The sequence below is a fragment of the Bos mutus genome, chromosome 18, assembly GCF_027580195.1.
Source record: "Bos mutus isolate GX-2022 chromosome 18, NWIPB_WYAK_1.1, whole genome shotgun sequence".
NCBI lineage: Eukaryota > Metazoa > Chordata > Mammalia > Artiodactyla > Bovidae > Bos > Bos mutus.
The window spans coordinates 59,816,894-59,838,750 of record NC_091634.1 but is presented as its reverse complement, the minus strand read 5'-3'; the positions used below and the strand labels follow the sequence as shown (position 1 = coordinate 59,838,750).

Below are 21,857 nucleotides of genomic sequence, written 5' to 3'. Positions count from 1 at the left end.
TGCTACCCAACCTGTACTGGACTTCTCCAAACCAGAAAGAAATAAACGTGTATTATGCTGCTGACTTTCAGAGAAGTTTCATCTGGCACAGTATATAACTCTGCAATGTGTGTGTTGAAAGTAATAAGAATATAGTACTTTTGAATATAAAATATGTGTGAGAGTGTGAATATTTATGGGAAAAAAAATGATTTTCCTCATTTATATTTGTTTCTTTGATAGACATGGGGCTGCCCTCTTCTGACAAATGACAGAAACAGCAGGCTTTCCGGATACTCATGTGGCATTTAAAATCACCATACATTTGCTTTTAAAAGGAAAAAAAAAATTTGTGTCAACTATATTTATAAATATTAATAAATCCGTAAAATTTAATTTGATCAGAAAATTTAATGATTTCTCATAACAATAGTTATTCACCAGCCTTTATCACTGTCAAGTCAATGGTAAAGTTATAATACATCTTCCTTAGATATCCAATGTAATACATGAGAAATAATACAAACCAAGAAAGATTTCCAATATTTAACACTGCATTCCTAGTGGCATAGTAAACTCTTTCTGTGTATTTTTTAGGACACTGAAAGCATTAGAGGCTCACCATCAGTGTTCTACTTCCCTCTGCTGGACAACTCAATAGTTCCCAGGGTGATTCCCGGCAGCAAAATACATTCTTAATTCACATCATCAAGATTTAATGGGTCCCAAAAATGATTATATGGGAAAAGACTGTCTTTGAAATGGAGAATACTGACAGATAGCACCTAAGTGGTCTAACTCATCAGCACCAATGTCGGGTGGTAATGATGTGATATGCTGAGGACAATCATCATCAACGTGGTATTGATGCTTCAAAGTGATTGACATGAAGCTAACCATGAGGATATAATGGTCATCTGAGTTAAATTCACCCATTCCAGTCCATTTTAGTTCACTGATTCCTACAATGTCAACGTTCACTCTTGCCATCTCCTGTTTGACCACTTCCAATTTGCCTTGATTCCTGGACCTAACAGAGAAGGCAATGGCACCCCATTCCAGTAGTTGCCTGGAAAATCCCATGGATGGAGGAGCTTGGTAGGCTGCAGTCCATGGGGTCGCACAGAGTCGGACACGACTGAAGCGACACAGCAGCAGCAGGAGCAGCTGGACCTGACATTCCAGGTTCCTATGCAATACTGCTCTTTACAGCTTCGGACCTTGCTTCTATCACCAGGCACATCCACCACTGGGTATTGTTTTTGCTTTGGCTCCATCCCTCATTCTTTCTGGAGTTATTTCTCCACTGATCTCCAGTAGCATATTGGGCACCTACCAACCTGGGGAGTTCCTCTTTCAGTATCCTATCATTTTGCCTTTTCATACTGTTCATGGGGTTCTCAAGGCAAGAATACTCAAGCGGTTTGCTATTCCCTTCTCCAGTGGACCACATTCTGTCAGACCTCTCCACCATGACCCACCAGTCTTGGGTGGCCCCACACGGCATGGCTTAGTTTCACTGAGTTAAACAAGGCTGTGGTCCGTGTGATTAGATTGACTAGTTTTCTGTGATTATGGTTTGTGTCTGCCCTTCGCGCAACACCTACTGCAAAATGGCTGTCTGGGGAGGCCTTACAAATAGCTGTGAAAAGAAGAGAAGCGAAAAGCAAAGGAGAAAAGGAAAGATATAAGCATCTGAATGCAGAGTTCCAAAGAATACCAAGGAGAGATAAGAAAGCCTTCCTCAGCGGTCAATGCAAAGAAATAGAGGAAAACAACAGAATGGGAAAGACTAGAGATCTCAAGAAAATTAGAGATACCAAGGGAACATTTCATGCAAAGATGGGCTCGATAAAGGACAGAAATGGTATGGACCTAACAGAAGCAGAAGATATTAAGAAGAGGTGACAAGAATACACAGAAGAACTGTACAAAAAAGATCTTTACGACCCAGATAATCAAGATGGTGTGATCACTCACCTAGAGCCAGACATCCTGGAATGTGAAGTCAAGTGGACTTTAGAAAGCATCACTACGAACAAAGCTAGTGGAGGTGATGGAATTCCAGTTGAGCTATTCCAAATCCTGGAAGATGATGCTGTGAAAGTGCTGCACTCAACATGCCAGGAAATTTGGAAAACTCAGCAGTGGCCACAGGACTGGAAAAGGTCAGTTTTCATTCCAATCCCAAAGAAAGGCAATGCCAAAGAATGCTCAAACTACCTCACAATTGCACTCCTCTCACACGCTAGTAAAGTAATGCTCAAAATTCTCCAAGCCAGGCTTCAGCAATATGTGAACCATGAACTTCCTGATGTTCAAGCTGGTTTTAGAAAAGGCAGAGGAACCAGAGATCAAATTGCCAACATCCGCCGGATCATGGAAAAAGCAAGAGAGTTCCAGAAAAACATCTATTTCTGCTTTATTGACTATGCCAAAGCCTTTGACTGTGTGGATCACAATAAACTGGAAAATTCTGAAAGAGATGGGAATACCAGACCACCTGACCTGCCTCTTCAGAAACCTATATGCAGGTCAGGAAGCAACAGTTAGAACTGGACATGGAACAATAGACTGGTTCCAAATAGGAAGAGGAGTACGTCAAGGCTGTACTTGTATGCAGAGTAGTACATCATGAGAAAGGCTGGGCTGGAAGAAGCACAAGCTGGAATAAAGACTGACAGGAGAAATATCAATAACCTCAGATATGCAGATGACACCACCGTTATGGCAGAAAGCGAAGAGGAACTAAAAAGCCTCTTGATGAAAGTGAAAGAGGAGAGTGAAAAAGTTGGCTTAAAGCTCAACATTCAGAAAACTAAGATCATGGCATCTGGTCCCATCACTTCATGGAAATAGATGGGGAAACAGTGGAAACAGTGTCAGACTTTATTTTTGGGGGCTCCAAAATCACTGCAGATGGTGACTGCAGCCATGAAATTAAAAGACGCTTACTCCTTGGAAGGAAAGTTATGACCAACCTAGATAGCATATTCAAAAGCAGAGATATTACTTTGCCAACAAAGGTCCGTCTAGTCAAGGCTATGGTTTTTCCAGTGGTCACATATGGATGTGAGAGTTGGACTGTGAAGAAAGCTGAGTGCCAGAGAATTGATGGTTTTGAACTGTGGTGATGGAGAAGACTCTTGAGAGTCCCTTGGACTGCAAGGAGATCCAACCAGTCCATTGTGAAGGAGATCAGCCCTGGGTGTTCTTTGGAAGGAATGATGCTAAAGCTGAAACTCCAATACTTTGGCCACATCATGCAAAGAGTTTGACTCATTGGAAAAGACTCTGATGCTGGGAGGGATTGGGCAAGAGAAGGGGACGACACAGGATGAGATGGCTGGATGGCATCACTGACTCGATGGACGTGAGTCTGAGTGAATTCCAGGAGTTGATGATGGACGGGGTGGCCTGGCGTGCTGCGATTCATGGGGTCGCAAAGAGTCGGACACGACTGAGCGACTGATCTGATCTGATCTGATGATATAAATGAGCCTCTTATCCGTTTCTTCCTGACAAACATTAACTGACAGTTATCTGCCAGGTAAAAGTATGATCATATAACATCAGATGAGATTTGAAGTGTAAGTGTTTGCAAGAGTAAGTTCCAATGACACAGCTGCAGGACAGGGAAACAGTTTACATTAAGGAATTTCTGTTAGAACATAAATCAACACACTGCTTCCTTCACTGAAAAACATCTTACTACAAAAAAACAAAAACAAAAAACCCCATTATTCTTATCAAGGTAGTAAAACCTATGAATTATGTAAAACTAATGCATTAAATTTAAAAGACTATATTTGATAAACTGAAAGCTGATCATAAAAGTGGGTGTTATCATATATGTTGAGGTACAATGGTTATGAAGAAAGTGACGTAAGAATGACGAAATACAGAATAAACTTATTTCTTCCAAAAGAGAAATGATAACCATATGGTCCCCAATTTAAAGATCTCAATTACGCAGTAAAACATGCTGATCTACCTGCTTGGTTTGGAGGGGTTTTATTGGGTGTTTTTTTTTTTTTGGCCAAGACATCCAGCTTGCAGGATTTCAGTTCCTGCAACCAGGAACTGAACTCAAGCCCTCAGCAATGAAAGCACGGACTCCTAAGATCTGGAGAATAAGGGCATTCCCAGTTTGGTATTCGTGATCATCTTAGTATTTTCACACATGGAACTGAGTCAACATATTTTTCAAAAGTAAATAAATTATAAGAGTAGGAGTGAAAGTTTAAAGCCTGAAGAACAGTTCCTATAAGTTAACACATTTCATAGAATGTTCTGAGTTGTATTTACCATAAAAAAAAATTCACACATGGGAAATCCCTTTTTCCCATTGAAATACAACTTAAATTTAATTATAATGTGATGGGATAAATGACTGGAACTGACTACTGATAAAGCATGGAAGATGACTTCTGAAAATACATTTATTACTAATCATTTCACGACAGACCTAAGTCAAATCACTATGCCAGCAGGAACTTCATCTGTTATCTAGCTGTATCTTCAGATCTGCTGTTTTCATATTATAATTTTAAATAAATGGGGAAGAGGAAATTCTAGGCACGTGGCTCTCATCCAGAACAGCCAAGAGTATTAAGACTATATTGCTTTTCTAAGCTAGTAACAAACCTATGAATCGCTTGAAAAAATAATATTGAGATAATAGTAACAGAATCAAACTTCTCTAGAAATGTGGCATGGTTAGCTTTCATGAGCTGGGTAATTTCATCTCCTAATGAGTGGGAGGACTATTCCAAGTGTTCTGGGGAAGGGGTGAAGATGTCCAGGAGCTGGGCCACGGCCCACTTTCTGGTCTTCTGAGTGCACTGGAACTGTCATGGCGCCTCTGGGTGTGTCACTTAGCTTGTTGCCTGAGGATCAAGGTCCAGTGGAAGTTGACTTCTCTGCCATCTTGAACCCATTTGATTCTAATTGGTTTATGTAGTATCCTTGGTCTATGTCTCTTAGTACTTTTAATTGTCACCTGACTCAAAGGTTTGGGGGGGAGTGGTCGTGGATTATACATGAAAAAGTTGGGGACTTTCCTGATAGCTCAGTGGGTAAAGAATCCGCCTGCAATGCAGAAGACCCTGGTTCTATTCCTGGGTTGGGAAGATCTGCTGGAGAAGGGATAGGCTACCCACTCCATTATTCTTGGGCTTCCCTTATGGCTCAGCTGATAAAGAATCTGCTGCAATGTGGGAGACCAGGGTTCTATCCCTGGGTTGGGAAGATCCCCTGGAGAAGGGAAAGGCTACCCACTTCAGTATTTTGGCCTGGAGAATTCCATGGGCTGTGTAGTCCATGGGGTCTCAAAGAGTCGGACACAACGGAGCGACTTTCACTTTTCACATACGCCAATTTTAAGTAATAAAGGGAGAAACTGCCAAAGTCACAATGCATGGCAATAAGTAGGTGGAACCCATATAATGCTGAACTCTTACATTTTCTTGTTTCTATTTAGTCATCCACTTCATACTACCTCCAAACTACATTACCACATTTTAAAGGACCATTCTCATGTTCCCTGATAATTAATGGAGCCACTGTTGAGTTCTAATAGAAAAGAACCTTGAGTTCTAAAGAATTCTTTCAAACTATTTAGATGTGTTGGTACAAGGACAGATGTCTAACCCCATTTAAAAAGATGTTCCATTTAGGTGGTTAAGAATCCACCTTGCAACGCAGGGTTTGACTCCTGGTCTAGGAAGATCCCACATCCCACAGAGCAACTAAGCCTTATCTCCCAAACAAGAGAAGCCACCCCAATGAGGAACCCGTGCACCTCAACTAGAAAGGAGCTCCCGCTTGTCTCAACTAGAGAAAGCTCAGGTGCAGCAATGAAGACCCAGTGCAGCCAATAAATAATAAATATTATTAAAAGAAAAACGTTCCTTTTCAAAAGAACCAGGTTGAAGTTTGTAAACGTCATCCTACCTGACTTTTTCACCAGCAATATCAAACACCTTGGTGACTTTAACTTCTTCTGGTTCTTTAGGTTTCTCTTGTTCTTCTGTTTTGACCACTTTACTTGAAGCCATCTCTTTATTCTCCTCTCCTGTCTATGAAAAAGAAATTTAAGTTTGATACAAAATGAAAACTAAAAGTTCCACTCAAACACGTTGTTCCTGGCAATTCTTAATATTTGTTTCATCTCTAAACACTTGAATTCTCACTGAAAATTGATTTGATTAGAAAATCTTATGTTTCCTCCCATAGTGTATACTTTGCTTTTCACTTGGTAGGGTTAATATTAAAATGCCGCTAGTTTGATCTCTGTTGTTAAGCCTCAAATCTGAGTTTGCAAATTTAAAAAATCTATCTGGGGAATTTCTGAAAAACATTCATCGCATTCAACTATTAACTTACTTTAACTTGTGTACTCGGAGGCACTTCTGATTTTGGTTCTACATCACCGATGGAGCTGGCCAACATTTCCTCCTCCTCCTCTTCCCTGGCATCCTCTGACTCAGCGCCTTTTTCCTGCTCTGCAGCTACATCTTCCTTCTCACTAATACTCCCTCCAGATTCCCTGTTGGCATCCTCCTCTTCCTCGTGTTGTGGTGAGAGGCCACTGTGTTTTCTCTTCCTAATCACCATCACAAGAAAAAACAAAATAAACGGGCAAAATAATTTCAGTTATCCCTTCCTGAATTCCAAACATAATGTTGTAAACCTCAGAAGACTTTAAATCAGGGACTACTGATTCACACAGGATACAGTGAGTGTGAGAGGTAAGCTGAGATTCTGTGGAAGAAAAAAGAACCCAACTCCTACAGTTAGCATTTTCCCAAAACACTTAGAACCAAAATATATGCTGTTCTACTTCTGAGTTAGGACTAGCTATCCTCACCAAGAAATCACTTCACAGAATCCGTCATGTTCAAGAAGAGAGCTCTAAGAACATACATACACCAGATATTTTTGACTTTTGAGACTGACTGATGAGAGAGACTAACGAGAGCCTCAGATTTATCCACACTATCTCTTCCTAGGGTTCTCAGTGGGTGAGGAGTGGGGAGCCTTGTTTCTTGAATATTTTCTGAAGACAGCAAAAATGGGATACAGAAAAACTCAAGGATAAAAGCACTGAACCCAAGATTAAATTGCTTAACACTATTCTGACTTCAAATCAATCACCTAATATTCAAAATTCTTTTTCTACAATCTACTTTTTCATGTCCTGGAAGACTTGTACTGAAAGATTCCCTTATCTGACTTAAATAACTTGAGAAATTTCATAATTTCACAAAGCAACAAAGGCTAAGGATGGAGTACATATTTTTTCTAGTAATTGAGTTTTCCTTTTCTTCTCTCCCTCTCTTTTTTTTCTATTTGGCACATCACACAGCTTCTAGGATCTTAGTTCCCTAACCAGGGATTGAACCCAGACCATGGCACTGGAAGCACAAAGTCCTAACCACTAAACAGCCAGAGAATTTCTAAGTTTTTCATTTTAAATCAAGCACACTTATTACATATACATTTTTAAAAAAATTAAAGCTCAAACATTTTTAAAGCTTTCCAGAGAATAAGAATTAAATCCTAAAATGTCACCAAATATTTCCCTCAATGAGAAAAGGTTAGAAGTTCTAGCAGCAAGAAATCTGTCATCAGACCAATGCCAGCGATCTGGATGGCTGTGTCACAGCCGCTGACTTCAGGGCCTCGAGGGCAGCATCACCTGGCCAGAACGCTCTCAGCCTTCCTTTTTGTCCCTTTGGTTTTCTGTGTCTCCTCTTCAGCACCCATTTCACCTTCCTTCACTAATTCATTTACAGCATCTTCATGACATTCTCCACCTGAAATCACATAAGAAGGTGGTCAGAAAGACAGAAATAAAATTTTGATATCAAGATGACACATTTTCATTCAGAAAAAAAGTCTAGTGCTTTCCTCTGTTCTTCACCAGACTAAAGTATAATTTTCTGACGGTTGTCCTCCCTGTTTCTGAAGACAGGATAAGTTCCCCATTCCAGGCCTCCAGGGCAGTCCATAATTCTGTCCTTAACTCATCCCACTTACATTTAACGTTTGCAATTTCTGCTATGCTCCACATATATCTGCATATCTTTAGAAGTATATGCTGAAAGAATGAACAGAAATTCCAAAACTACTTCTGTAATTTTCAAAGAAGAAATTGATGTTTCTACCTCATCTTGGACATCTTCCAAACTAAACAAAACACATCTTGTCTTATCAATAAAAGAGGCTTAGAAAAAGGCTTAAAGACTTCAAGGTAGACATAGCAGAAAAAGCAAATATATCGATTTCCCACCTTCGGACAGTGACATTCAGGGTCCCCAACAAAAGTGCTCCTTGGATGCCCAGTCTGACCACATTCTGTGGGTAGCTGTCAACAGATCCTATACACACAGATTCAACCAGATTTATTCTTTTTCACTTCACATAAGCTTCTACTGCAAGTATAACATACCAAAAAGCACACGAGCTAAAGTACAGGTCAATGAAATTAAGCAAACTGAACACTCCTGTGTAACTAGACCCATCTGAGAAGCAGAAGACAAGCAGCTTGCAGAAGCCCCTGGGGCCCTATTGCAATCACTAGCACCAAGCCACATGCCCCTGAGAACCGCCATCCTCAAGTTGAACATCACAGATTAGTTTTGTTTTTGAACTTTAGGAAGAAGTTTATAATATGTACTCTTGCATACATCATCTTTCACTCAACATTCCATTTGTAAGTCACCCAGTTCCTTGCATGTAATTGTAGCGTATTTATTCTCATCCCTAGTTTTACTGTAGACTAAACCATTATTTATTTATCCATTTCTCTGTTGATAGCCATTTGGTTTGGGGCCGTTATAAACAGTGCTATTTTTAATAACCCTGCACTTCCAATTAGCTTTTAAATATTCACTCACAATGAACTAAGACCACTACACACTTGAGGAGAGCCTCTGCTATCAAAGGCAAGACTGAAAACAAAAAAAGGAATTTAGAGGAAACAAAACTAGGAAAAAGAAAAAAAAAAAAAAACTTTATAATTAATCTCCTCAGAGAGGCATTCACAAAATAAAGATGACTAAAAATTTTTCAGAAAATGAAAAAAATAATGAGGAAATTCCTGGACTTCTCTGGTGGCACAGTGGATAAGAAGCCACCTCCAATGCAGGAGACGTGAGTTCGATCCCTGATCGGGGTAGACTCCACATGTCGTGGGTTAACTAAGCCCTTGTGTAACAACCACTGCACCTGAGCCCGAGAGCTGCAACTACTGAAGCCAGTGCAGCCCTGCCTGCCAAGGTCAGAGGAAGCCCGAGCGAAAGCAGAGGAGACCCAGGGCAACCAGAGACACACATACTCACTGCTGGGAAAAAAGCAAGCAAAACCAATGAGAGCGAGCCAGCCTTAAGAAAATCTGGCAAACATGCACTGGAGGCTGACAGAATAGTCAACACAAGGGTTCTAAAACTGAAGAAAGTCATGTTGTAGACACCAAGTGTCAATGGAAGTCTCTTGAGGTATCTGAACACACAAATGTAATTTTGCTTCCTCCTAAAAGCTGAGTAAAATGACTTACAACAAACCGACAGTGGTGGGTACCTCGCTGTACTGTGTTACTTTATACTAATGGAGTCTAAAAAGGCACAACTATAAGGAAAAACAGAAAACTAAGGAAAATTGCGGTCTGTAAGGGCCAGGGGAGAACACAGTGGGGTAGGCAGTGGCGGAAGCAAGAGTTCTGTGTTGATCTCTCTGCAGGATTCTGAAAATCTCTTAAATTAAGCAAAGTTTAAATAAACATAACCAAAATGATAACACAGCCCACTGAGAAAGGATTTACTCCAAGTACTTTAGAAACAGTATTTTGACTGTACATCCTTAGCAAAAGGTTAAAGACCAGAGAAATACCAATAACCTCAGATATGCAGATGACATCACCCTTATGGCAGAAAGTGAAGAGTAACTAAAAAGCCTCTTGATGAAAGTGAAAGAGAGTGAAAAAGTTGACTTAAAGCTCAACATTCAGAAAACGAAGATCATGACATCTGGTCCCATCACTTCATGGGTAATAGATGGGCAAACAGTGGAAACAGTGTCAGACTTTATTTTTGGGGGCTGAGATACCCCACGGCCCTAAGCCTGAGGCCAGGGGTGGCGGCGGAAGGAGCTACCCCACGCCCTGAAGCCCGAGGCCAAGGGCAGCGGCCGGGAGGAGCAACCCCACGTCCAAGGAGCCATGGCTGCGCGGATGCAGGAGGGCCTAAAGGAGCTATCCCACGTTGAAGGTCAGGAAGGGCGGCGGTGAGGAGATACCCCTCATCCAAGGTAAGGAGCAATGGCTGAGCTTTGCTGGAGCAGCCGTGAAGAGATACCCCACGCCCAAGGTAAGAGAAACCCAAGTAAGACCATAGGTGTTGCAAGACGGCATCAAAGGGCAAACACACTGAAACCATACTCACAGAAAACTAGTCAATCTAATCACACTAGGACCACAGCCTTGTCTAACTCAATGAAACTAAGCCATGCCCGTGGGGCAACCCAAGACGGGCAGGTCATGGTGGAGAGATCTGACAGAATGTGGTCCACTGGAGAAGGGAATGGCAAACCACTTCAGTATTCTCGCCTTAAGAACCCCATGAACAGAAAGAAGAGGCAAAATGATAGGATACTGAAAGAGAAACTCCCCAGGTCACTGGTGCCCAATATGCTACTGGAGATCAGTGGAGAAATAACTCCAGAAAGAATGAAGGGATGGAGCCAAAGCAAAAACAATACCCAGCTGTGGATGTGACTGGTGATAGAAGCAAGGTCCGATGCTGTAAAGAGCAATATTGCATAGGAACCTGGAATGTCAGGTCCATGAATCAAAGCAAATTGGAAGTGGTCAAACAAGAGATGGCAACAGTGAATGTCGACATTCTAGGAATCAGTGAACTGAAATGGACTGGAATGGGTGAATTTAACTCGATGACCATTATATCTACTACTGCGGGCAGGAATCCCTCAGAAGAAATGGAGTAGCCATCATGGTCAACAAAAGAGTCGGAAATGCAGTACTTGGATGCAATCTCAAAAACAATAGAATGATCTCTGTTTGTTTCCAAGGCAAACCATTCAATATCACAGTAATCCAAGTCTATGCCCCAACCAGTAACGCTGAAGAAGCTGAAGTTGAACGGTTCCATGAAGACCTACAAGACCTTTTACAACTAACACCCAAAAAAGATGTCCTTTTCATTATAGGGGACTGGAATGCAAAAGTAGGAAGTCAAGAAACACCTGGAGTAACAGGCAAATTTGGCCTTGGAATACGGAATGAAGAAGGGCAAAGACTAATAGAATTTTGCCAAGAAAATGCACTGGTCATACCAAACACCCTCTTCCAACAACACAAGAGAAGACTCTATACATGGACATCACCAGATGGTCAACACCGAAATCAGATTGATTATATTCTTTGCAGCCAAAGATGGAGAAGCTCTATAGAGTCAGCAAAAACAAGACCAGGAGCTGCCTATGGCTCAGACCATGAACTCCTTATTGCCAATTCAGACTTAAATTGAAGAAAGTAGGGAAAACCACTAGACCATTCAGGTATGACCTAAATCAAATCCCTTATGATTATACAGTGGAAGTGAGAAATAGATTTAAGGGTCTAGATCTGATAGACACAGTGCCTGATGAACTACGGAATGAGGTTGGTGACATTGTTCAGGATACAGGGATCAAGCCCATTCCCATGGAAAAGAAATGCAAAAAAGCAAAATGGCTGTCTGGGGAGGCCTTACAAATAGCTGTGAAAAGAAGAGAAGCGAAAAGCAAAGGAGAAAAGGAAAGATATAAACATCTGAATGCAGAGTTCCAAAGAATAGCAAGAAGAGATAAGAAAGCCTTCTTCAGCGATCAATGCAAAGAAATAGAGGAAAACAACAGAATGGGAAAGACTAGGGATCTCTCCAAGAAAATCAGAGATACCAAAGGAACATTTCATGCAAAGATGGGCTTGCTAAAGGACAGAAATAGTATGGACCTAACAGAAGCAGAAGATATTAAGAAGAGATGGCAAGAATACACAGAAGAACTGTACAAAAAAGATCTTCACGACCCAGATAATCACAATGGTGTGATCACTGACCTAGAGCCAGACATCCTGGAATGTGAAGTCAAGTGGGCCTTAGACAGCATCATTACGAACAAAGCTAGTGGAGGTGATGGAATTCCAGTTGAGCTATTCCAAATCCTGGAAGATGATGCTGTGAAAGTGCTGCACTCAATACGCCAGCAAATTTGGAAAACTCAGCAGTGGTGGTCACAGGACTGGAAAAGGTCAGTTTTCATTCCAATCCCAAAGAAAGGCAATGCCAAAGAATGCTCAAACTACCTCACAATTGCACTCCTCTCACACGCTAGTAAATGCTCAAAATTCTCCAAGCCAGGTTTCAGTAATATGTGAACCGTGAACTTCCTGATGTTCAAGCTGGTTTTAGAAAAGGCAGAGGAACCAGAGATCAAATTGCCAACATCCGCCGGATCATGGAAAAAGCAAGAGAGTTCCAGAAAAACATCTATTTCTGCTTCATTGACTATGCCAAAGCCTTTGACTGTGTGGATCACAAGAAACTGTGGAAAATTCTGAAAGAGATGGGAATACCAGACCACCTGATCTGCCTCTTGAGAAATCTGTATGCAGGTCAGGAAGCAACAGTTAGAACTGGACATGGAAGACAGACTGGTTCCAAATAGGAAAAGGAGTTCGTCAAGGATGTATATTGTCACTCTGTTTATTTAACTTATACGCAGAGTACATCATGAGAAACGCTGGACTGGAAGAAACACAAGCTGGAATCAAGATTGCCGGGAGAACTATCAATAACCTCAGATATGCAGATGATATCACGCTTATGGCAGAAAGTGAAGAGGAACTAAAAAGCCTCTTGATTAAAGTGAAAGTGGAGAGTGAAAAAGCTGGCTTAAAGCTCAACATTCAGAAAACGAAGATCATGGCATCCAGTCCCAGATGGGGAAACAGTGGAAACATTGTCAGACTTAATTTTTCTGGGCTCCAAAATCACTACAGATGGTGACTGCAGCCATGAAATTAAAAGATGCTTACTCCTTGGAAGGAAAGTTATGACCAATCTAGACAGCATATTCAAAAGCAGAGACACTATTTTGCCAACAAAGGTTCGTCTAGTCAAGGCTATGGTTTTTCCTGTGGTCATGTATGGATGTGAGAGTTGGACTGTGAAGAAGGCTGAGCGCCGAAGAATTGATGCTTTCGAACTGTGGTGTTGGAGAAGACTCTTGAGAGTCCCTTGGACTGCAAGGAGATCCAACCAGTCCATTCTGAAGGAGATCAGCCCTCCGTGTTCTTTGGAAGGAATGATGCTAAAGCTGAAACTCCAGTACTTTGGCCACCTCATGTGAAGAGTTGACTCATTGGAAAAGACCCTGATGCTGGGAGGGATTGGGGGCAGGAGGAGAAGGGGACGACAGAGGATGAGATGGCCTGGATGGCATCACCGACTCGATGGACCTGAGTTTGAGTGAACTCCGGGAGTTGGTGATGGACAGGGAGGCCTGGCGTTGGGGTCACAAAGAGTCGGACACGACTGAGGGACTAAACTGAAGTGAAAGACCAGAAAAGTTCTATTTTGAGAAATAACATCAGTGTTGTTATCTTGAAACTATTTCTTTCATAATATAGATAAAAGGAAGGAAGTTGTTATGCTAATAATGCTTAGAATCCAGATCTTCAGAGTAAGAGAAATGACACCATTATAAAATCAAATAAATTAAGTGAAAACAAATGTTAAAGCTGAATTTAAAATTCAGAACTCTTAGACTCACAGACTTAAAAAAATGAACTCATGGTTGCAGGGGTCGGGGGAGGGATACTTAAGGACTTTGGGTAGATTATGTACACACTTCTGTATTTAAAATGGATAACCAACAAAAATCTATTGTATAGCACACAGAACTCTGTTCAATGTTATGTGCCAGCCCGGACGGCAGTGTTATGTGCCAGCAGGGTTTCCAGGAGAACGAATATATGTATACGTATGGCTGAGTCCCTTCACTGTTCACCTGAAACTATGACAACACTGTTAATAGACTGTACCCCAATACAAAGTGGTTTTAGTGTTAAAAAGATTAAAATTAAAAAGTTTAAAAGCCCTCATTACATGGAAAAAAATTCAGAACTCTTAACATTTTTAAGGTAAATATTTTCTAGCTCTGAACAGTGAACACTCAGATTGTATTCTTTCATATGACTCTACACAAAAAGGGTTCCCCAAAAAGTGTAGCTAATTTCGGGTTTGAGGGAAGGAAAGCACAAGGTGAAATGGGCAAACTTTGCTGTACCAGAAAACAAGGAAATTAGGTATAATGGGTCACATTAAAAGGATATAAGATCTAGTTTGAAAGAACTTTTAGTGGCCCAAAGTGATGATGAGACCATTAAAAGGAATAACTGTTACTGAAAAACACTGGATTGATTAAAAAAAAAAAAGGTCCCCAAAACTGTTACCCCTTTATGATAATTACAAATTTAAAAAAGACAGGAAAAAATACTATGCACCATTTTAGGTTCCCATTAAGATTATTCCCAATTTTGAAAATTGGTAATTAAGAGAAATGAACTAAATATTTATCCTGTCCCAACTGATGAGGAAAAGCTGAACTTTCCCAACATTAACCAATAAATGCAAAAGAACCACAAAACTAGAAAAAGACTCACTCTCTCACCACAATGATGGTAGTAATTCAACCAAAGATTATCATGCAAGGTTAAAGACAATTTGAGTTTTAATGATTAAGTATATTATTAGGTTGGTGCAAAAGTAATTTGAATTTTGCCATTTGATTCTGGAATACATTAAATGAATGTGGTCATGTTATACGTCATTTTAATGCACATTTCTTGCTTTTTTTTTTTGCTAATAACTTATTACTTGCTGTTCATTTTATACTTATTTTAAACTATGGAAATGTTACTCAAAAAGAAAATTCGAGGGATTTCCTTGAGTTCAAAATGTTGCAAAGCAGCGGAGACAACCCACAATGTCAACAGCACATCTGGGCCAGGAACTGCTAACAAACATACAGTGCAGCAGAGGTTCAAGAAGTTTTGCAAAGGAGACCTTGAAGACAGAGATATCAGCCAGCCATCGGAAGTTGACAACGACGAATTGAGAGCCATCACTGAAGCTGATCCTCTTAAAACTACAGAAGTTGCCTAAGAACCCAAGGTTGACCATCTATGGTCGTTTGGCATTTGAAGCGAATTGAAAAGGTGAAAAAGCTCAATAAGTGGGTGCCATAAGCTGTCCGCAAAAAAAAAAAAAAAAAAAAAAAAGTCCTTTTGAAATGTCATCTTTTCTTATTCTACGCAACAATGAACCATTTGTCTATTGGATTGTGACCTGCGGTGAAAAGTGGATCTGGATCGTATACCACTGGTAATGACCAGCTCAGCAGTTGGACAAAAAAGCTCCAAAGCACTTCCCAAACTTGCACCAAAAAAAGGTGATGGTCACTGTTTGGTGCTCTGCGGCCAGTATGATCCACTACAGCTTTCTGAATCCTGGCTAAACTATTACATATGAGAAGTAGGCTCAGCAAATCGATAAAAGGCACCAAAAATTGCAATGCCTGCAACAAGCATTGGTCAACAGAAAGGGCCCGATTCTTCTCCAGGACAATACCCAACTGCACACCACACAACAAATGCTTCAAAAGTTGAATGAAGTGGTCTACGAAGTTTTGTTTCCTCTGCCATTACCTGATCTCTTTTCAACTAACTACCACTTCAAGCATTTTGACAACTTTTAGCTCGGAAAATGCTTCCACAACCAGCAGGATTCAGAAAATGCTTTTCAAGAATTCGTTGAATCCCAAAGCACACATTTTTATGCTACAGGAATAAACAAACTTATTTGTTGTTGGCAAAAATATGTATTGATTGTAATGGTTCCTATTTTGATTAATAGAGAGAGATGTCTGAGCCTAGTTAGGATTTAAAATTCACAGCCTGAAACCGCAATTATGTTTGCACCAACCTAATATAACACAAAACACTTTCCAGTTCCAAGGGAAAAAACAGTTACACAATTAAGGGATCAAACTCTCTTCATTCTGATCCAGAAGTCACAACTATGGAAATTAATCAGGTATTTTGTTTTCTGATATTATGCATTATGAAACACACACATCAGCTATGAACTTTTTTTTTGTAAACTAAAATTATTTTATTTGAACCCACCAAGCATTTAGATCTACTTTTAATTTTAACACAGGCTCCCCTGATAGCTCAGTTGGTAAAGAATCTGCCTGCAACGCAGGAGACCCCAGTTCGATTCCTGGGTCAGGAAGATCTCCTGGAGAAGGGATAGGCTACCCACTCCAGTATTCTTGGGCTTCCTTTGTGGCTCAGCTGGTAAAGAATCTGCCCACAATGCGGGAGACCTGGGTTCGATTCCTGGCTTGGGAAGATCCCCTGGAGAAGGGAAAGGCTACCCACTCCAGTATTCTGGCCTGGAGAATTCCATGGGCTGTACAGTCCACGGGGTCACAAAGAGTCGGATATGACTGAGCGACTTTCACTCACTCAAATTTAACGCAAGTTCAAGGGACGAAGGAATCACCTAATACCATGAGGGAGTAACCAGACAAAATTCCACAGGACATACAGCCTGGTCTCCTATGCCAATCTATGTTACAGAAACGTGAGTGTGCTAGATTAAAACAGATGTAAAAGATGCAACAACTGAATGACAGAAGTAGTCCGGAACTCAACCATGATTTAAACAAGCTGTCGCCATTTTTGAGTCAACAGGGAAAATCTGAATATGGTGTGTATATTAGATGATCTCAAAGTTTACTGAAATGAACAGGGATAGAATGTTCACTGAAAAGAGCAGGCTACAAAGAAACATGAAAAAAAGTATGATTTCAGATTGGGGAAAAATACAAATATTAATAACAACACTTGGGAATAGAAAAAGATAAAGAGTGGGTTTCACTAAGAAATCAATACTGATAATCTCTAGGTGGTGGGAATGTAGTTATTCTGATTTTATGTTTAATTGCCTGCATTTTCTAGTTTTCAACAAAGTTCATGCACTTTCGCTATAAACTTATTTTTCTTCATAAACTGGGTGAATGTTGCAGACAGTTCAGACAAAGAAATGCATGTGGCTCTGGATCTTAAACATGAAAAAAGATACTCAATCGCACTGATAAGAGAAAAGCAAATCTCAAACTATACAACAACAGAAACTATGGTTAAATTCCACGTGGTTACTGTAAGAATAACATCCCTAGAGACAAAACAGCACAAAGTGAACAAATCTTTTTTAAAACAAGTATAGTGGATTAACAATATTAGTTTCAAGGGTACAGCGTAGTGACTCAGCATTTTTTTCTTTTTCTTCATTTTGTTTATGTTTGGTTGTGCTGCGTCTTTGCTGCTGCACGGGCTTTCTCAGGTTGGGGGAGCAGGGGCTACCCTAGCCGCGGCGTGCGAACTTCTCGGCAGCGGCCTCTCCGCTACAGAGCACAGGCTCTAGGGCGCCAGGGCTTCAGATGTGGCCCCGACTTTGGAGCACAGGCTGGCGCTTGGGCCCAGTTGCTCCAGGGCATGTGGGATTTTCCCACATCAGGGACTGAACTCGAGTCTCCTGCACTGGCAGGCAGATGCTTTACCACTGAGCTACCAGGGAAGCCCTCAGTACTTTTTATAGCAAATGAACAAATCTTGTCCAGAGACTCAAAGCCTGCATTACCTTTTCAGTCCTCCATGCTTAAACATGAAACAAACAATTAAGAATTACTGCAAAAATCAGAGAATGTGTCTAACGTGTTAATGCCCAAAACAAACACCTAGGGTGAATAAAAAACAACTTAGAGGAAACAGACTGTTTCCTCATTTTATCAGGCTAGCATTATTTGATACCAATCAGACAAGGAAATTACCAGAAAACTATGGACCAACATTCCTTATAAACAAACACAAAACTTCTCAATAAAATTTTAGCAAACCAAATCCAGTCATGTAAAATAATAATACATCCAGTAAGTTTTATGGGGGTGGGGTGGGATGAATTTAAAATCATTAACAGATTAAAAACAGAAATACCACACGAGCAATAAATGGTGAAAAAGCATTTGACAAAATTCACTTCTCAGCAAATAAAGAATAGAGGGAATTCTTTAATTCCATAAGGCCTGAGGGGCAGTATACGCAGACTGCCAGGATCCAAATCCCAGCCCATCTAATCTAGTTGAGTAACTTGGGGTGCCTCAGTCTCTTCATTTGTAAAATGTTTAAAAAAAAGCAAAAAAACTGCATAATTACACAGACCTGGTAATGTGACTAAATAATCAGTTCAGTTGCTCAGTCGTGTCCAACTCTTTGCAACCCCACGAACTGTAGCACGCGACAATGTGAAGTGCTTAAGGCATCCATGAAAAAACCTGTAGGTAACATTATACCGAATGGCGAAACACTCATGCTTTCTCCTTACAACTGGGAACAAGGCAAGAATGTCCACGCTCACCACTCTTATTCAATACACACTGGAACTGTACCAAGTACAAGAGGCTAGCAAGAGAAACAAAAGCTATGCTCACAGAAGAAGGGGAAATAAAACTGTCTATACACAGATTTTCAGGGGTAGGGAAGGGTAAGAGTGGCCCTGGAACTGTTAAATTCAGTCGTGGTTACACAACTACAAGCATTTGTCAAAAAATCACAGAACACTCTAAGAGTGAATTTTACTGTACATAAGTCAAAAGTAGAAATATTTTGAACATTATTCATTATTATTCGATAGATAAGTAGATGTATTTAGAGAGATATGCATTTCATACACAGAATGCTGTCTGTCTCCAAAGAGAGTCACCTTGGCAAGGGGAGAGTAGTAACGGGAGAAACACCTACACCGAGTGTGGGCCATCTCAGATGGTGAGAAGCCCAAAGCGTAACTAATATCCATAGAGCAATAAGATGCTCCACTCATGAAACAGAACATGATACTATTTAAAAGTTTTCAAAAAAAAAAAAAAAATTTTTTTTTTTTTCCCAAAATTAAAAATATCGTGATGTCCAACCCCGGTTATGAGGACAAGAAAACAAAGCACACGCTCCCCAGTGGCTTCTGGAAATTTCTGGTCTACAGTGTCAAACAGCTGAAGGGTTGCTGACCTGCGACCAATCGTACTGTGCTGTAACTGTGCCAAACACCTCCTCTAAGAACCTCAAAGTCACTGTGCAAAGAGCAGCCCACCTGGCCATCCCCAGTCAACAACCCCAAAGCCAGGCTGCACAGAGAGGAAACTGACGGACAGTTTATGGAAAGAAAAAAAAACAACAGAAGCACCAGTCCATAAGGTGTAGCAAGAGTCAATATATAAATAATGATGATTCCAAAAAAATAAAATGAAGAAAATTGTCCCCCCTAAATTTTAAAAGCTACAGAAGAAACAAAGACAAGACTCTATCAGCGTCCAGAGACAAATTTTATGTACATGAGTAAAAATTAGCAACAAGTTTTTTTTAATAAAAGCACTGGAAACTTAGAAAATAATGGAGGAATACCTTCAAAATTCAGATTAAAAAACTACGGAATTCCATACCAAACTATTAATCATGCCTGAGGGTCACCTGGTTATTTTTAGATACTCATGGTCTCAAAAAAAAAAAAAAAGTTTCTAACATGTATCTTTCTTCAAGAAGTTATTTGAGGATTTATTCTTATTTTGGTGGAACACACCAAGAAAAAAAACATCATGGGACCCAAGAAAACAGGGAATCTTAAGAGAAAAGAGACATAAACGAAACATCCAAAGTAGTGGTCACGATGGAAGATTTTAGGTTTAAAAATTATAAAACCAAGACAAATTGGAGCAGATCAGAAGACAAAGACGGACTTCAAAATAACAAATGATTATCTAATAAATCTAAATATGTTGGGAGGTGATTTAAACAATTTTGAGCGTTTAGGATCAAATCAGTAGTAAGTACACAGATGACTAAACAACAACAAAATGGCAATTATTAACTCCAGAGAAAACTAGTGCAGGAAAAGCAGTAACTGCATATACCAGATGGTTCCGTCACATGATATTCAAAGTCATTACCAAAAAAAAAAAGAAACAATAATAGTCTAACCCAAATTGACACAGGAACATTGGCAGGCTGGGGAAGTGGGAAGGGTCTGAAGGTGAAAAAGTGTGTGTTGGCAGAGAGGGGAAAGCCTCAAGGAGATGTTAAAAGACCTAATATGAATGGGTTAAGTCAGCAGACGATGGAAATACCAAATTTTAAAAGAAAGCAGTTTCTTCAGTGGAGGATGGACAGGGATAAGTGATGGAAATGGTTGTTTCAAAATAATTCTTTTAGAAATATTTGACTATTTTTAAGCAGGTGCACGGTAACTTTGATTACAATGAAAACTAATTTTCAAGTAATCATGCTGACAAAAGAGCTTCCCAGAAGGCGCTAATGGTAAGGAAACTACTGCATGCCAATGCAAGAGACGCAGGAGACCGGGGTTCCATCCCTGGGCTGGGAAGATCCCCTGGAAGAGAGCATGGCAAACTTCTCAAATATTCTGGCCTGGAGAATCCCATGGACAGAGGAGCCTGACGGGCCCTCAGTCCATAGGGTCACAAAGAGTGGGACTCAGCACACACAATGTTGGCGGACAAGAATCTAACGCAGGAAAGGAGCCGGGAAACTATGGCAAGTCTTCGTTGATCATGGTAGCTCAGTAAGAGCCATACTGGTGACAAGAGTGATCAGAAATTCATCTTCGCTATAGCCCCAAACTGAATGTAATGATTGGCTCGACCAAAAAAATGAACAAGGACAACTATCCAGGCTTTTTTTTTTTTTATCTTGTTTGACCCAGTGCAACTGTGCGAGCAGATACTTCTAACGAGATGTGGGAGTCTGGGGAACCGGGAGGATGGCAGAAGGGGTAGGTATGGGTAACATTTTGGTCTGGATCTGTTTTAGAAGACTATACATGTTCCGAGCAGGCCCGTTAGGGACTCCTGGGCACAGAGGCCTTTTTGTCCCCTATTTCTTATAGGCAAGACTCCAGTCTCCATGACCTTCTCTCATTTCCAAACAGTAGAACACTTGCTATTCAAAGGAGGAACAGCAAAGAACACTTGAGGCAAGGTTAAAGGACCAGAGAAGCTCACCACCACCGACAAACTGGACCACACCCTAATCTGGCCAGCAACCTTTTTGAAACTTTGCAGAAGAATACTAGACGGTTACTGCCTTGATACTTTATCACTAACTCCTGCCTGACTATACGACCTTTCCGTACTCACCAGGAGAGGGGCACAGTTCTTGGCGCGCTAGCCTACCGTGTTGCCCTAACCCTTTGCCTGGCGAAGTAACAAAGCCACTTTCCTTTTCCTCCAAAACTCGTCTGCCTATTTCTGTTTGCATGGTGCACAGAGCGCCAAGATGTGGACAACACAGAAAAACAATACAACAAAGGTCTATGAAGGACTGAATATGCAGACTGCAAAGAAGCAAAAGACATCATTAAGTGAACTTTTAACCACCATATCTCTTTTGAAGACAGAAAATGATGTATCGGGGTCGTGATGCTAGCAATTCCCTGGGGATGGAAGGTCTGCGTAAGATGGCCTTTCAGAAGCGTTCAGGGTTGCTGAGGGTACGCGATACCCAACCACCACTAACGGTCGAGCTCACCTGCGGGTTCCCGCCCTCTGAGGGGGCGTTGGCCGAACGCGGCCCAGAGAATCAGCCGCAGGAAAGGTCCCAGTACGCTAACTGGGGCCACCGGCCGCGCGGTGCGGGCTCAGGGCCGCTTGAGAATCACGCCACCCTCCCACCGGGCCCA

General features: G+C 40.9%; 1 protein-coding gene and 1 pseudogene across 3 annotated transcripts in view; one reads left to right on the top strand and one right to left on the bottom strand.

Moving 5' to 3' along the window:
* The window catches only part of LOC102285333 (craniofacial development protein 2), a 44,244-nt gene that overhangs the window by 22,108 nt on the left and 279 nt on the right, over positions 1 to 21,857 (bottom strand). For all 3 annotated transcript variants that reach the window (XM_070388697.1, XM_005894305.2, XM_070388698.1), the window contains exons 2-4: positions 7,682 to 7,799; positions 6,367 to 6,586; positions 5,935 to 6,059 (exon numbers count right to left, since the gene is read on the bottom strand). In XM_070388697.1, coding sequence (XP_070244798.1) covers positions 5,935 to 6,059; positions 6,367 to 6,586; positions 7,682 to 7,799 — 463 coding nt within the window. The remainder of the gene's footprint in view (positions 1 to 5,934; positions 6,060 to 6,366; positions 6,587 to 7,681; positions 7,800 to 21,857) is intronic.
* On the top strand, positions 10,672 to 21,346 carry LOC138991787 (craniofacial development protein 2 pseudogene; annotated as a pseudogene).